Source organism: Nyctibius grandis, chromosome 16, assembly GCF_013368605.1.
Source record: "Nyctibius grandis isolate bNycGra1 chromosome 16, bNycGra1.pri, whole genome shotgun sequence".
Lineage (NCBI taxonomy): Eukaryota > Metazoa > Chordata > Aves > Nyctibiiformes > Nyctibiidae > Nyctibius > Nyctibius grandis.
In genome coordinates this window covers 133,593-148,194 of record NC_090673.1, presented here as the reverse complement: position 1 = coordinate 148,194, position 14,602 = coordinate 133,593, and the positions used below count along the sequence as shown (strand labels likewise).

Below are 14,602 nucleotides of genomic sequence, written 5' to 3'. Positions count from 1 at the left end.
GTGATCAGAAGCTCGGGGTAACCAAAATAGATAAGAATGTGCCAATATTTAAAAGGCAAACTTTGAGAAAGCAAACTGATTAGTTTAATTGAAAAAAAAAAAAGTGTGTGGAGTAACAGAAAAAAGAAAACGTGAACCGACAGATTCAGAGAAGAAATGTTGTAAAGAAAAAATACCACCCAGACTTAAACACAGAAGTGTTTATACAAGATCTGTCTCAGGAAGTCCCTAAACCACAGCTCACTGCTGACAGGAAGCTGCATCTGGAAAACAACTAGTGTATCTTTGCCTTTTTCCAATATTCTTTTTCAAAGTGTTCTCTGCTTTCTGACACTGGATAACGTGTATTTGAAAATGTTGAAATGAATCACTATTACAATATTTAATTTTCTGTAATATATTTTTCCTGATTCATGGGAAAAGCATTAGGAAATAGCTTTTGGGGGAAAATGGAAAAAAAAATTGGCAGTACTCTTGAGAAAATCTGATTTGTTCAGAGGGAAAGCTTCGCTAGGAAGGTCTACAGCTATTTTTACTTTTTTTTTTTTACTAATTGTAAATAATACCATTTGTTGTTTGCAATTACATCTTCTTGTTTGCCATGAAGTAAAATAATTTTCAGAACATTCACTTTAGTTATTGAATTATTTGGGATTTTGTGTTATATTAATGGAGGTAGGGTTGTATATTAGAGTTATGCTACGCATAGGTGTTACATTGAGACAGTTTTTGAACCCATGAAGTATATTTGCCTGAATGATCCCTCAGATTTATTCAGGTGAATGCTATCTACACTGAAAACTTGCTGAAATAGTTATTCCAGTGAACGTCTCGATTTGGATGTGATCATTCTTGAGGAATGCTGGGCCTGTAATAGTCTATCTGTTCCAGAGTAAATATTCCAAAATAGTTTCTGTGCTTTCCAGGTATAGACAAGCCCAGAGTGGTAATGTGCCCCTCCAGTGCTGTTTTCCGGTTCTGAAATGAGAAAAGAGATAAATTGATGTTTGTATAGTAAGCATATGCATGATTATTGGTATGAGAAGGAGTTAGTTTGATTCAATTACAAAATTACATATGATCTAGAAAACAGCCCGGTACAGAACATCTTTAGGGTTTTGTTTGATATATTGCTATTTCAAGTCAAAAAATACGGTAGGCGTACATGGTATGCATGCTGCGCGTTTTGCTCTGTATCTGCCTCCCTATTGAAAGTATGAATAATAAGCAGAAGTTCTCAAGCCTATCAAGAGCTGAAAAGTTAATTAGTTGTATAGTTTACAATTTCAACACGAAAACAGTTGTGGTCCATATTTTCATGTCAAGCTATTTCTGGCAACTCTCGTTGTAGCAACGATCATTAAAATGCTTTAAAGCAATGTAAATAATTATTTAAAGCTCTAATTAATAATTGGTAACTTATTTAAGAAAGGCATCTGTTTTTAAAGTTTCCCATTTGTCTTTACTTATATGAGGATTTGTAGAAGGAAAATTTTCTCCTTAATATGTTTTTAAGATGCCTCTTGTTGCTCTTTGAAAGACAGTCGTCATTTGATTTAAAGCTGTAATTGTTTTCGCTTTCATGTAGATGAACGTTCACAAAACAACAACAACAAAAAAAAATGACTGGCAAATACAGAAAATGTATCTTCAAATTTATCCTTGTGTTGAAGAAATAGTGTTCCAGAAAGCAATCATATTAGCTATTTCCCCTCTAAGTAGCTTACTAGCAACATCATTACAGGCATTGCTTTTACCTATGTTTTTGGAAAAAAGTTTCTGTGGTTTTGTGACTCTTCACACACTCATTAGACTGATGATATGCAAGGGAAGAGGCCAGAGAAAGGCAAGAATGACTGTTTTGGAATTTGGAACTGTGTAAGTGAAAATTAGACAAATCTTTTTTAATTGAGAAAGTTTTTCGTCTTTTTGACTCAGCCTCATTATAGTTGTGCCTTTGTGCATGTGTGCGGTACCGATGCTGTGTTCGGGCTAGCTGGCATCAGACAGAGGTGATAAACCTGGTCGTAATCCCACCTTTGCTTTCCTGGGAGTGATCCCATTCACTTGGCCGCTGTGCCGGCGATACGTATTACAAATCACATGTTGTTGCCTTGGCAAAGATTTGTCCTCAGTTGTTTTTAGAGTACTCCAAGTCCTACCAAGGTTAACCAGTATATACATTTGGGTTTGTAGAAAAATTTTCCAGCTCTTAGTCCATGGAAAATATCCAGTCTTCTTGAAACCAATGATACCACAAAACCGTTGGCTTTTCTGACTATGAGCTAATCTCCTAAGAATGGTGTCTTTGGTTTTACAGACTGCTGACTGTAGTGATTTGGACTTTCTGCCGCTTAGTTAATTAATAAGTTGCTTTCTCTCTGTCCTCTGCTTTATTTAGTATGATACAACCACACTACTGTATGTGGGAGAAAGCTTTCATAAATATAGCTGACTACAAACTGGAAACATACTTTTGTCTCTTCTGGTTTTCCTATCAAACCAGTGTCATTATTCAACTTTTGGGGAGAAAAAAAGGGAAAATAATTACTTTCCATAGGTTCCCTTCTGTTACGCGTGCCAGTTACTGCGTGTCTTGTAGACACTGCTTCCTCCACTAAAAGAATGTTCTGTACCCAGACATCTGTGTTACACTGCAGCACATGTGCATTCAGGGGCCTCTGGGTTGTGAATATCTGTAGAAAGTGTACGTGATTATAAGTTGGGAACTAAATTTCTTCATTAAAACATTTAACTTTTTTTTTTTTCTCTGCTTATAGCATGTGTTTGTAGTTGTCATAGTAACAGTACAATTTACCAAACAAATGTGGAAGATTATTATAGTACTTGATCAAAATGTTAGGTAAGAATAACAAATTGAAGTCCCCAGGCTAATCTGAAATACTTCCCCATCAGCTAATTATTCTTTGTTGCAGAGTAGTGAAGGTCTGACTAACAATAATACCATACAGCAGCTGTTTCCTAACTTACTTGCATTTGCAGAATTGCACAGACCCTTAGCAGAGCACTATGCACTAAAGTATATGTCAACTATACAGTAGAGGTGTGCTTTAACCGCTTAATTTGGGGTTTGTTAGCCCTACTGTTTCACAGGATAGTTTTATATCCGTTATAAAAAAGAGGGTTTTTTTAAAAAAAAAAGTCACAATTGAAAATGATGCAAGTTTTCAATCTTTATCTGCACTGTTTTTTGCAATCAGTTTTGCAACAGTGTGTGTTTGTGAGACAATTTTAGGTATTGTAAGTTTTGGATTACACCTTGTGCCTGCAAATTGTCGTAAACGCCCAAAAGAGATTTGAAATTCTGAATTGTTAAGAATAAATGGTGCTGCTACTTCTACAGGCTGCACATCGTTACATATTTTCTATAAGGAATTTAAACCCCACTTTTGTTAAGTCTTCCCAGTCATAATATTTATTTTCATGAGGTCTTTCTGACAGGGAAATGCTCTCTCTCTCACTGAACTCATGGGGAAACAGAGGATAACAATAACTTGCCCAGGTCAAAGAAATCTGTGACAGAACAGAAAATTTGAACCCAGATTTTCTGGCTTCCAGGCCAAATGCCTTAAAAAACAGATTTCCACTTGTTTCTGCTACTGCAGTTTAAAGTAATACCATCCCAGCTTTTCTCATTGGTATAACTTTGTACACGTGATTTACTGGACTGGAAGTGTTTTGTCTTTCATAGCATGTTATGTCAGTCTGTCTTAATGAGGAACAAATCACACACCATACTGGTTCATGAAAATTTTAAAGCTTATATGCTTGAGCTGAGGTTCATCAGAATTGGGTGAAGCTGAATAACCACTGATTTCAGAAGGCTTGGGATTATTTTTCTTAAGAGCATGTTGTTAGTACTCATCAGCTCCAAAGTATGCTTATTTATTATCTGCCTCAGTGCTATTTTCTCTTTCTCAGAAGCCTTGAGTATTGAATAAAGAAATAATAGGAGAAGCTTGACTGTGAATCAAGACACAATTACACAGACTTAGATTTGCATCCTGCTGAACACTGCGGTTCTCCATAAATACTTTATGAATAAAATTCAGCCTTGGAAGTTGCTGTCTGGTGGATGGAGCACTCAAAATGCATGATCTGGGTGGCATTGACTACTACATTTCAAGGTCACTTTTCTGTTGTACTTCAGTTTGCCTATCTTTAAACTGTCAGTAATATTACTGCTTTGTTTGAGCTCTGCAATAAAAATTTAAGAGCTAGGTATTACAGTTCTTTTTGCCAATTTAAAAATAATCAGTCCCCTTCACACAGTGTGATTTCCATTGATAAATTTAATTCTGGATTATTTGGCCGTCCCTTTCCTTAGTCTGTGTTATTATTTCCATGATACCATAAATTAATTAATACTGTGTTGTCCACATACAATATCCAGCTGCAAAATTAGTTCTAGTAACAATGGAGAAAAGTCAGTGTCACTGGAAAATGTTTTGCTGGTGGAAGCAGCTGCCCATGAGCTCACCCTCTGGAAAATATCCTGATGGCTTCGCATCTTAGAGAGCTTTTCTCAGTGCACAGTAGCACGAATGTAAGCCAAGGTCTGAAAAGCTAGTGCTGTGTGTTTTCTTTGGCATGTGGCAACCCTGAGCCTTTCCTTTGAGAAGCAGGTCTTAAAGTCTGTTGCTGAAGGGAATAATTTTGTGATTCCTCTGAGCAAAATAAACTGATTCTCATCTATTCCTATTATCACATCATATATATAGAAGTGTTCAAAGTGCCACTGCCCAGATGAAGGCTGGTAACACTAAAAAAAAACCCATAAAAAAGTAATCATCCTTCTTGCCCTAAAAGGAGGGAGGGAGAGAAACACCACAGAAAAGGTGTAGCTTGGTGTATGTTTACAAAGAATATGTTCTGTTACCTTCCAGCATGTTACATTCAGTTTAATATTTATTGTCATCCATCGGTTTGGTTTCTTTCTTCATGCACCCCACTACCCACAAAAAGCCCACTTCTTTACACTTTTATTTGGAATTTACAGGACCTATGCTAACCTTCCCCCCCTGTCCCCCATCCTTTCTGTTGGTCCTGTGTCTCCATCCTCATCTGTATATTTGCCTGGAAAATTTACTGTTTGTCCTGAACAAATGCTTGCGACTACTAATACAGATTGAGAGCATGTTTATACCCTTGATATCAATGAGAACAGCTGTAAACTTGCTCAAAATACCTAGAAAGTAGCTTTGAACCAGGCTGCCATAAGGCATGTTGCAGCATAGAGGCTCTGAGCAAATAGAATTTTTACAGCCTTTCATCTATGTTTTGATGTGCCACTTGACAGGAGGGGACAGTGAAGAATTGCTATATGGAATCTGAATCTAGGCAGGATCTCCAGGTCATGGAGAAATCATGGTGACAGTCTGGTTTCACTCAGCACCAGACTGCTGCAGAGCCATTCTGTTACTGGGGAGGTTGGGTTCTGTCCTTCGTTCTGGTGTGCACCATGCCGGGTCCATGCTGGCTGTGTGTAGATGTTGATAACTCTCGTGTGTTGGCTGGCGACCGAAGCAGCTCCCAGCGTGGTTTGTCCCCTTGTGATAGGTAAGTTCAGAAGAGCTGAAAATAGGAATTGGGGTTTGGGTGGCTGTTTTTTCCCCCCTAAAATACTTGACTGGGATATGGAAACAAAACAGATACAAGCAGGACCAGGGTGCTATTTATGTTTATCTAGTTATGTTTCTCTAGTATGACATGTGAGATCTAATACGAGATGTGAAATCTGAGAGATGTGAAGTCTACTATGAGATGTAATAAACTAGTATGTGTACCCGTAACTTTCACAAGAGTGAGAAAGGACAAAGGAAGAGCAGGTGTTGCTGATCTTGACAAACTGTAGGAAATTGTCTTTTAAACAGATGAAGTATTTTTTTTCTTTTTTTTTTCTTTTTGGTTTTGGTGGGGCTTATCAAATTACTTTTGGCCACTGGAGCACTCTCTTACCTGTTGTGTCAGTGGGTCTGACAGGGATATGGTTCTTAGTCCAAATTCACAGATTGGTGGGGGCTTGAGAGACAGTTTAGTCATGGCCTTCTGGTTTCGTAGCAGAGCATTAACAATTCATAATAAACTGAGTTTGTTCCTGCTTATCACTGCCTCTGTGTTTGTTTCTTCATTTTTCAATGACAGTTCCTGTAATTTCTTCACCTATTCCTCCCTAAGCAGTGGAAGGGTTTTCCAGAATGCATGAATGAATAGGCTAAAAACTAAAGAAATCACGTAAGCACTTGCAGCCTGGCTAATGCTGGACGTAGTCCAGTGTGACCCAGTGAGCCACTTACTTGTCAAGGTGGCAGAGATCTGAAGAGACAGATGTGTAGCAAGCACAGCACTAGTGAGAAAAAGTCTTGCAAGGGATTTCCATAAAGTATTCCTGAGTCTCAGAGCATAAACTTTAATGGAGATCTTCCAGACAGCACTTGGGGTACGCAAAATTCCATGGCAAGACTGAATCTGAGGTATAAAACTATGTAATAGTGAAGTACGGGGTGTACTCAACATGTGAATGAGGTTTTACTCGTGCAGATACTCAGTACTTTGCCAGGTCTGTCTTTTTTTTCATGAATGTAAAGAAGAAAACCTTAGTAAGCCACATGGCTTTTCTTAAATTTGCTAGACTATTGCTGGTGGTCTGTAACTTATAGCTTTACGTGATAGTAATGAGACGTTACTAGAGAACACATAAGAACATTTTAATTTCAGGAAATAATTTATATTTCCACAGATGGAAATCTTACTTCCAGGGTTTTGGGTTTTTTTTATCTGAGTAAGATCGAGGCATACTTACTACCAGGAGATTACGTGAAAATAATTTGTTATCACTGCACAAACTTAATACGCTTCCAAAGATCTGATTATTATCAGTAATTAATGCCAGCATACTGAAATGCTCTCAAGGAATGTGTTGCTTAGGTGTGCTCCATGCATTTCATTGTAGTGACTTTCCTTCCCTTTTAAAAAATTGCGCTTGACTAGCATTGTTGCATTTCCTGTTGTTTTAATAGCTGGAATTTATCAAGAAAATGTAATGTTCTAAAGCTAGAAGAGGGAAAGTGAGCCTGCCAGCTATTTTCCTGAAACTAAGAGTGCTATTTTCAAGGCAGGGCAAGAAAACGTGGGATGGAGGGGGAGTCATTAATTATAAGTATGCTCAAAAAACAGTATGGGAAATCTAATGTGGAAATTCGGTAGATTTTTATGCTGCACAAGTTATTTTCCTGCTCAAAAGAATGTTCCGTTCTTTGTTATGCAACAAAGCAGCACTGACTTCCCTGCGCAGCTCACGGAGTAGTTTAGGAATATATGAAATTAAAGTCTGCCTTTTAGCTGACCCTAAACGTTTGAGCAATCCTTTAAAGAAAAATCAGACTGAGATAATGTTTTTGACACACTGCAGCAGTAGCTGCAGTGATCCCTGAATGGGGCACATGCAGTGATTTCTATTCAGTCCATTTGAATACAGCGTTTGCAGTACATTTTGTACAGCATTTTCTCCCTGCATTCATAAAGGGTTTCCCTTCCGGGACCACTGAGGTCAGTAAGAGTTTTGTGAGTGACATCTGAGACTAGGAGGTTATGCTGTTTGTCTTTTTAACTAAGTTACAGAGACAAAAAATAGCAGCACTTAACCAGGCGAAGACGTCTGTGGTGTTTGTTTTTCCTACTGCATGTCATCTAATAGCGAATTTTCTAAATACTGACTTATGAAAAACATTTAGTCTATATATCTTGCTTACTTTCAAAAGATACTGCATTTACTAACCTTCCTTCTCAAGCTTTGGAAGTAAGAATTATCTCTTTCAAGGAGCTTCAGGCTCGCTTCAGCAGAGGTGGAACAGCAAATAGCAAATGTCAAGTCTCTGAGATGTCTTGCCAATCAGGTTCTGGGAGTACGAGTCCCAGGACTTGGACAATGTATAGCTACTCGCAGTCTGAGCAAAATGCGCTTACACAAAACACTAGATCCATTGGTTGATTGATTTGTTTGTTTCAGGAATTTATCTCTTGGATTTAATCTACATTGATTCTGCATATCCCGCTTCAGGCAGCATTATGGAGAATGAACAAAGATCCAATCAAATGAACAATATTCTCCGAATAATAGCTGATCTGCAAGTCTCCTGTAACTATGGTTGGTAAATTTTGTTATACCTATTAAGCCTTAACTAAAATTTCTTTAGTACAACATTGTGAAAGCAGGTTTTGCCCCTGTGTAAAGGCAACGCAAGGGGCTAACGTCGGTAGAGTTGAACACTTTTAAGTGAAGTAGCTTCCACTTCTGTGCAGTTTCAATCTTACTGGTAAATTAGGCAAATAAGCATGTATTCTAAATTGTGAGAGCTGTAGGAGACGTTGTGCAGAGTTTACTGCTACATGTGGGCTACAAGTGACATACTTTCAAGGACAGCTATTGCATTTGGGTTATATTCTGTTTCCACCAGAAGCAGTCAGAGACAATTATCTTAATATCTTTTCTTTCCTTTGCAGTAGATATGATGTCTTTGGAATATAGAATGTGTTAATTTCATTATCATGTTATTGTTAGTGTCCTGATGATATGTTTACAAATTGAAATACAAATATTTCAATCTGTACAAGAATTGTTTAATTGTGTGTTAAGCTTTTCCACATACCTCACTTGTTGATGAAGTGAGGAATATGAGGGGGCTGCTTCTTTTTGTTAGCAAGATTTTACTCTGAAATTCATTTCTGCAATTCTAGCCTGTTAGTGAAGCCTTATGTCAAGAAATGTGCTGGTTTTGGGGTCTTGACGAATACAGAACGTACCGTTGGTGACCTAGCATGACTTCTCATTGCTTAAACATGAAACAAGCTGGAAAACCTTGAAAACAGCTGTACAATTAAATAAATTCAGAACATTTAAATGCTACAGTTTCAGAGAGTTTTGAATAGAAAAAAAAAATGTTAGACTGTGAGAAAATGAGGTGAGAAATTACTTGCACATGCTTAAGTATCTAGCCATTGTCCTTTGTTGTCAATTTCGGTATTATAAAGTATTTAAAGGCAGGGACTAGGGATAGCAATGTGTGATTCTGAGTAGCTAGTTTATTCAGCTATCATGTTCTTATTATGAGTTTCATTTTGTCTTTGAATACTTTGAATGACAAAGAAACCTCATTATTCCACTGACCCTTTCCTTTTTACAGTTTTGGTGGCTTCCTGCATTGCTATGCATTAATTTTGAGTGCTTTTGTTAAAATCAGAATGAAAATTAAAATACGGCCTTGAAGAAACAGTATTCTGGAATAATGGGTGCCTTTAAAGCATTTCTCTTTATGAGAGCATAAAAGTTAAGTTAGATACTACAGGGCATGTTCCTGTTCTCACGCCATGCGTCAAAGGGTTTTTCTGTCATTCTGAACCTAGTGCCTGTCTTTCTTGGTATTCAGCATTGTAATTTTTAAGTCTCTTCACTTCATGTTCGTATGAGAATCACTAAAAGCCATGGCTGCAGGCTTTAATTTCCCCCAGAACACTGAGCACAAATTCAAGCGGGGTTTGCAGCAAATAACTCTTTTCTACTTGTGAGATAGCATATAATAAACTCCACTAGCTTTCATGATGATGAAAGGCAGCTATGTTTTCTTTAACAACTGAGCATCACTTTTACTCAATCAAATCTTTAACATCTTCTTAGAGTCAAGTAATATTTCTGCCTGATTTATTGTTTATGAAGGTTCTAATTCTTTGTTTCCATTAAGATAACCATGAGAACCAGAAAAGAACCCTGGAAGAGAAGTTAATTTTGAATGATGTGAACATTCATCTTTTTTTTTGTTTGAACTCTCCACAGATCATCTTACAACACTGCCCCATGTGCAAAAGTACTTGAAGTCTGTCCGTTACATTGATGAACTTCAGAAATTTGTAGAAGATGACAATTATAAGTAAGTACTGTTCCTTTCTTCAGCTTTTGGGGAATGTAATGGAAGTACCACTTGGCTGTTAGTTCGATTAAGAGTTGAACACAAAGCCACTGGCTGAAGATGTTCTGGGCTTTGTCTGGTGTTCTTAATACTTTATTAATGGAGCTGATAATACCAGGGTGCCTGAGTAAAATCCAAAATGACAGTCTTCCTTCATGATTCTAACCAGATTTCCAAACTGAAATATCTTTGTAGAAGTTAAAAGCAGATGAAAATCTAGTCTTTATTCTAATACGTGATGGTTATATTCTGGGAATTTTGTTCAGAAACCCTAAAGCCATCTCCAAGATGTCCAGGATTGACTCTATTCTATTGTAAATTATATGTAAAAAACATCTTCCAATTTCAAATTACTATTTTTAATAAGCTGGTTCTTAAGATATTAAACCTGACAGTTTTGGGGGTTTAAGCATATTAAAGCAACGTTTACAGAAGAGGTTGAGAAGAGCTAACCCATACAGTGGTGTGAAATAGACACCATAGAGCACATCGGTCAATATGTGAATGTGCTGCAGTTACAGGAGGTGATAATCCCTGGCGAATAATTCTGAAAGAACTAGCACATTCAATCATAGGTCTAGCAGCCAAGGTTTTAAATAACTCAACCAGGGTAGATGCAATGCTATATAATTAGCTCTTGACAAATATAATACCTCTATTTAGGCGAGCAGAATTAAAAGTATTCCAGGCAACCAGATGTTCAGTAATATGATGGTGGTATGAAAGACTTTAGAATATGTTTTGGAGAGCAAGGTTGCTAATGAACTTCTTTAAAACCAGTCTTGTTACCAGTTTTACTAAATACTTCAGTTAAGAACTTTGTCTCAGAATTAATGTGTACTTAGACCATATGCTAATAAAACAGTGTTGGAAGGATTCACTGAAGCAGCACATGATTTGGATATCACAAAGGAAGAATCAGATGGCCTGATGACTAAAATCATAGTGACAAAAAAATCTAAATGTTATATATTTATTCGAATAATAGTTTGTGGTGTTGATCAGTAGATGTCTGTTAGAAGTGAGATAACAGCCATGAAAAGGCAGATTCATCCCTGCTCCCTATCAAATATAGTGTTTCTATAAAAAATTAAATTGCTAATACTGCTTCAAAGGGAGCTGGTGAGACCTTATGTGGAGTACTGTGCGCAATTCTGGCCATCCATGCTTAGAGTGGGTTTAAAAAAATGCTGGTGCAATCAGGTGAATAAAGTCTGTCTTGTGACACCAGACTTCAAGAACTAGATTTGGCTTTAGCCTAGGAAAGGAGAAGTTTAGGTAATAGAATCGCTATGTATAAACACAACTGGGAGAAAACAGGGAGAGTAAAGAGCAATTTAAACTAAATTGTAATGGTAGCACAAGGATAAATGAATACAAATATTTAGAAGCTAAATTTTGAAATATGGTTCCTAACCATGAGAGTAATGGAATTCTGGACGGCTTCTTAATCAGAGTAGTGAGGCAAATAATTAAATAATTTTAAGTTGACACTTGATCAGTTATTGAAATGAAGGCTACCAGTTAGTGTTTGTGAAAAGAAAAGAGCAGATTCAGTGAATCAGAAGACTGTGTGTTACCAGTGTGGGGTCATGTACATATGAGCATAAAGAATGACCTACCCCAACCATTCCACATTTCTCTGCAATTATAGCTGATGTTGCTGGCGTACAGATGCAAAATCCTACTGAGGCAGTTCAGGGAAAAAAAGGTGTCACCATAACAGAGACAAAAAAAACACGTTTGAGCATAGCATGAGTCAGGCTATTTGTCTTTTCTCTTCAATTTTGAACGTAACGTGGTGATAACTCCAGCTGCCAAAGCTGTTCCACTTAGCTCTGGTTCGGGCCACTGTGCGTACTATCCCTCAGCCAAACCTGTCGATCTGGATTCTTGTGATAAATGTGTGTGGAACTTTCCTTTTCCTGAGAGAATAATTCTAAAAGTAAAACCGTTCAGACAAGGTGTTCTTTTGGAACTTCTCCAAGTATTACCAGGACGTACATCAAATAGAGAGAAAACGTCCAAAATCTGTCCCCTTGCTTAGGGTGAACGTCAGCAAAAGAAGCTGAACATTGGGTAGTTCACTGCAAAAGATACGTGGCTGTGGTTTGATAGGTTTGTGCTTTTGTGTCTGGTTGATCACAGATACTAAGAATAGTGATGTTCCTGTAGGAAAATTATTTGGAAAAAAAGAACGTGTTTGTATGATGCTTTCATAGCAAAATTTATCTGCTTGATGGAATTAGAATTCCTGCCAGAGTACTGATGATACAATGCGTATGTTCTTCCTTTTCTCAGCCTCATGACATTGTGTGTGTTTCACAAATGGAGATGCATTGTGCAACAGATGCACACTGAACATTAGCATTGCTCACGGCCTTTTGACAAGGTCGGGCAGTCCAAGACTCGTGTGAAGGGCAGTCCGAGATTTAAATCTTGGTGTTAAAATTTAACAAATGGTCATTATTTGCTAATTTCCCACATACTTCCATGCTTCATTAAAGTGGCGAACATAGAGCAAAATTAAACTGAGTAGCAGTTGGTAAAGGTGAAGAATTGTGGTTAATACAGGCTTTACAGCCCCTGGATTGGGTCATGTTGCTTAATTTGATTTTTAGATGGAGTTTCCAGTTGATGCATCAATGTTAACATTATATACAGAATAGCTTTCATGAACTGTCATATCTTAGGAAAAATAGATTAAACAAGTGGTTTCTGTAAGTATATGATACTATAACATAATATTTGGAAAAACTACAAGTCATGAGTAATTCCAGTTTAAATCTGAAAATCATTTTAACTTAAGCAGTAGCCTTGCTGATAATGCTGGAAGGTATTTGATGTATCTTAAAGATCATTTAGTACTTTTGATTTAGTTATTTGTGAGAATATGTCAATCATATTTAGCAGTTTTCTTTCTAGGCTTCACTATGGCAAGGAAAAACTGGACTGAAGTCACAAGAGGCATTAAAAAGAGGGAAAGATTTGATTCTTAGCATAATAAAGTTGCTGCAGTTTACATACATGGGAGAACTTTGACCTTTTTCTGCCATGTTAGTTTCATCAGAATAAAGCTTTAAATTAAAGTCTGTATTCATCGAAACTCATCACAACTACCCTTAAAGAGAACTCTCATTCCTCTTCCATCTTTGTATTTGATAAGAAGTTTTTGGGTTTTGTTTTGAATATTTGATTTCACATTTTCCTCTCAGTTTTCCCTGATGGATCTTCGGTTTCATAGCATTTTCTGGTCCCATGCCAGAAGAAACTGTATCCTTAAAAAGGCAAAGAGTGCTAACTTTTCATAGTGGGAAAGCATCTCCTCACTCTTTCTCTTTCCAGTGACTGCTCTTTTTGAGCCAGGGACAGCATTAGTGTACTCTGAAGAGATACATGCTTGACCTTTGGTAGGCAGAACAGAACTATTTCAGTACCAGGCTGTCAGGGAGAGAAGCTTAGATAGTTGCCCTAAAATGTATTGGCAGGATCCCAACACACGTTTTGCCACATGAGAACCTCAATTACACTGAAAAGGAAAATTTGGCAGCCGCTTTATATAAACAAAGCTTTTCTCTACAATTTTTTTGTGCCAGTCCAGTTGCTTGCTTTAGGTTCGTGCTTGTCAGCAAGTAGGAACACTCCAGAAAACCTCTGACAATGATGTCATGTCCTAAAAATAGTAGATCTTTCTTGCTCTGCCCATATACTGTTCTCTGCAAAAGCTGAGAAATCGTAACATTTGCTAGTTACAGGACTAAGGGGGCAAAAATAGGACCTAAGCACCAGGATTCCTTCCAGTTACACCCAAAATGTGTTGCTAATCATTGTTACCTCAGGGCATCGCTGGCAGCCAGTGGGCTTCAGAGGTACCATGATGCAGCTGCTGCAGGATCTTCTTCCTCGCCCAGGAGTGTAAGAAGTGATCTGAGGAGAGTGCTTGTCCCCGGGGATGCAGTTTTGCCCTGAGCCAGGCAGCGCTGGTTACTCTTTCATGAGCTACATGGCGGCACTTAGTAGCAGAGCGTTATTTAAGACTAGGTTGGGATAGAGGTCCAGCTTACTGTACAGAGGATACCAGCCCTAACGTGTTCCAGAAAATATTTTGAGTATCAGCCTTTAAAAAAAAAAAGAAATGGTTTACGTCATCTTTTTACTATCCAAGAACAAAGCCTTCGCATACTCCCCCTATGCCTTGTTCTTTAAAAGCTTTGTCTTAATTCCCAAAGGTAAACTGGTGGTTTGTTAATTCAGTAAAATCTCTACGATGATTTTTTTCTTAGATATTTTACTTCTAGTTTTTGTTTCACATTAGATTGTTAATACTAACTCCTCAGGTTTAGAATTTCGGTTTCTAATGGGCATTTCTGAGGGTGATATCTAGGATTTATCCTGGCATGTCTCTTAGCTGAACTCGTGCTGTATAATTTTGGCATGTTGAATTTCATATGTCAGCATTCAGACCTTGCACTAAGACTAGGCTTCCTCACCATGGTAAAGCAAATGTTTTGTTTTTTGAAAAGAATTCCGGAAAAAAAAATTCTGACAGTGTTGTGTTATTGGATTAATATAGTGACTTATGAGATGAATTTCTGATCATATACAGGTGCAAACACAAA

At 37.5% G+C, this 14,602-nt stretch overlaps 1 protein-coding gene and 1 long non-coding RNA gene across 6 annotated transcripts in view; one reads left to right on the top strand and one right to left on the bottom strand.

The window, feature by feature from the left end:
• The window catches only part of RALGPS1 (Ral GEF with PH domain and SH3 binding motif 1), an 82,307-nt gene that overhangs the window by 41,434 nt on the left and 26,271 nt on the right, over window positions 1-14,602 (top strand). For 4 of the 5 annotated variants that reach the window (XM_068413713.1, XM_068413714.1, XM_068413718.1 and 1 more), the window contains 2 exons: window positions 8,030-8,167; window positions 9,851-9,944. In XM_068413713.1, coding sequence (XP_068269814.1) covers window positions 8,030-8,167; window positions 9,851-9,944 — 232 coding nt within the window. The remainder of the gene's footprint in view (window positions 1-8,029; window positions 8,168-9,850; window positions 9,945-14,602) is intronic. The other variant, XM_068413715.1, reaches the window with a different exon arrangement.
• On the bottom strand, window positions 748-14,029 carry LOC137670719 (uncharacterized). The gene is made up of 2 exons (XR_011049343.1): window positions 13,818-14,029; window positions 748-978 (listed from the first exon to the last, which is right to left on the bottom strand). It is a non-coding gene; the product is annotated as an uncharacterized lncRNA (long non-coding RNA).